Genomic DNA, 1776 nt, shown 5'->3' with positions numbered 1-1776 from the left:
AGCTGGGTGGAGGGAGTCCCCCGGAGCCCGTGGGCCCGCGGCCGCACAGTGACAACAAGGACTCCGGCCTCAGCAGCCTGGAGTCTACCAAGGCGCGGGCCCCATCGTCCGCCGCCTCGCTGCCTCCCGCGTCCGGGGACCCGGGAGCCCTACAGAACCAGCCCCTGCGACGCTCCGTCGCCTCCCGCCTCCATCAGTGTCTGTGATCGCCGGCCTTGGAGTCCCCCCAGCCGGCAGCCCCTCTTCCGTTGCCCCTGGGTGCTTGGGTGGGGCTAGGAGGGCGCGGTCGCGGCTCTGGACTGCGCTGGATGAGAGGGGAGTGAATCGGCTGCTGGGGTCTGTGTCTCCAGGGGATGGGGCCGAGTGTGCCCTCCTAGGCCTTTCTGAAGCCGCACTTAGGGATCCCTGTTGACCATGGGGTGTGGGTAGGGAACCCCCAAATTTCAGACTAAAGGAAAGAGACTGAGCGATGCTGGCTTTTTGCTTCTTTCCTTTGCCCCTCCCCCATTCAGCAACCTAGCTGAGGGGGCACTGGAAGGATATGGGGAGAAGGAGGTGTAGGGCAGTGGTGTCCACGGGGGTTGGGGGGCTCGTGTGTGCGAGTGTGTGTCGTCACTGTCCAAAGGTGTTCCCAGTAGCAACTTCTGCCACCCCCTCTCCTACACACCCCACTCCCAGGGCACCCTTTGGTGCACACAGAGATCCTGCCTCCTGCTGCTTGTGTGTGTGTGGGGGGCGCTCCACCCAAAAACAAACCCTCAATGGGTCACCCCCTCATTCTTTTACCAACCTCTAAGCCACTCCCTCAAGCGCTTTGACCATGGTAAGCTTCCTGTTCCCGTTTGGGGAGGGTCCAGGCTGGTACCTTCCTCACCCCCTTTTTGTTCTTCCAGCTGTGCTGCTCCTTCCACAGTTGAGGCACACAGAGCCGCACCTTCTTCCTCTTAGGAGGGGGCCGTAGTCAAAACACTCCTGGTGTCTCTGTCTCTCCCACACACTGATTTATGGGGTCTGAGCTATGCTGTCCCTGCAGGATGGGCAGGTGGCAGCCTTCTCTCCCCAGGATGTAAATAGACCACATCTCCAGGAGCACCCCCAAGCCCCCTCATTCCAGGGAAGCCAGGTGCAGTTGTGAGCTCCCCTGCCACGGCTGTCAGTCCCCTCGTTTTATGCAAAGATTTGCTGTAAAGTAGATTTCTCTCCTCCCTGCCCCATCCTTCTACTGTAAATATTGTCTCTAAATGTGTAACATATTATAAAGAATTTATAAGGATTTTTAAAGATGTTTTGCTCATTTAAAAAGTGTTGTAACAGTGTTGGATACAGCCTCCCTGCCCACCCCACATCCGCATGGCTCCTTTCACTGTGTCCTTGACACACCTCTCTAGGCAACAACTAAGATTTCCTGCTCCTGAAAAGTCCTGTCTTAAAAGTACCGTCTATATCTTGGAAATAAATGGCCTTCTTCAAGGCACAAGTCGGCTGTCTCACTTGTTTTGGAGGGAGGAGTGGGGCTGGGCTGGGCCAGGTGGAGGCAAACCTCTTCCCCCTGGGAGCTGGGAGGTTGGTACGTGCAATGATACAGGCACAGATGCATGTTGGAAGGGCTGGTGACCAAGCCCCTTGTCACATGAGGTGTCTGGGCACCTGCTCTCTATTCCTGCAGAGCCCAGGAATGTGTTTAGGCATTTTCCTTCTTGGGCCTTCCTGGACCTTCAGAATGGTTCCAGGAGTACAGCCAAGCAAGGAGGTCTGGACCACCTGTCATCTAAGGCA

General features: G+C 56.9%; 1 protein-coding gene across 1 annotated transcript in view; it reads left to right on the top strand.

Moving 5' to 3' along the window:
• ARHGAP23 (Rho GTPase activating protein 23) overlaps positions 1-206 on the top strand; it is a gene marked incomplete in the record, with an annotated part of 91418 nt that extends 91212 nt beyond the window's left edge. The window contains 1 exon segment of the mRNA XM_014583221.1: positions 3-206. Within this exon segment, the coding sequence (XP_014438707.1) occupies positions 3-206 (204 nt within the window).
• Between the last annotated feature and the right edge of the window lie 1570 nt (positions 207-1776).

This window comes from Tupaia chinensis, unplaced genomic scaffold (genome assembly GCF_000334495.1).
Source record: "Tupaia chinensis unplaced genomic scaffold, TupChi_1.0 Scaffold144171_1, whole genome shotgun sequence".
Lineage (NCBI taxonomy): Eukaryota > Metazoa > Chordata > Mammalia > Scandentia > Tupaiidae > Tupaia > Tupaia belangeri.
This window is presented reverse-complemented; position numbering and strand designations above follow the sequence as displayed.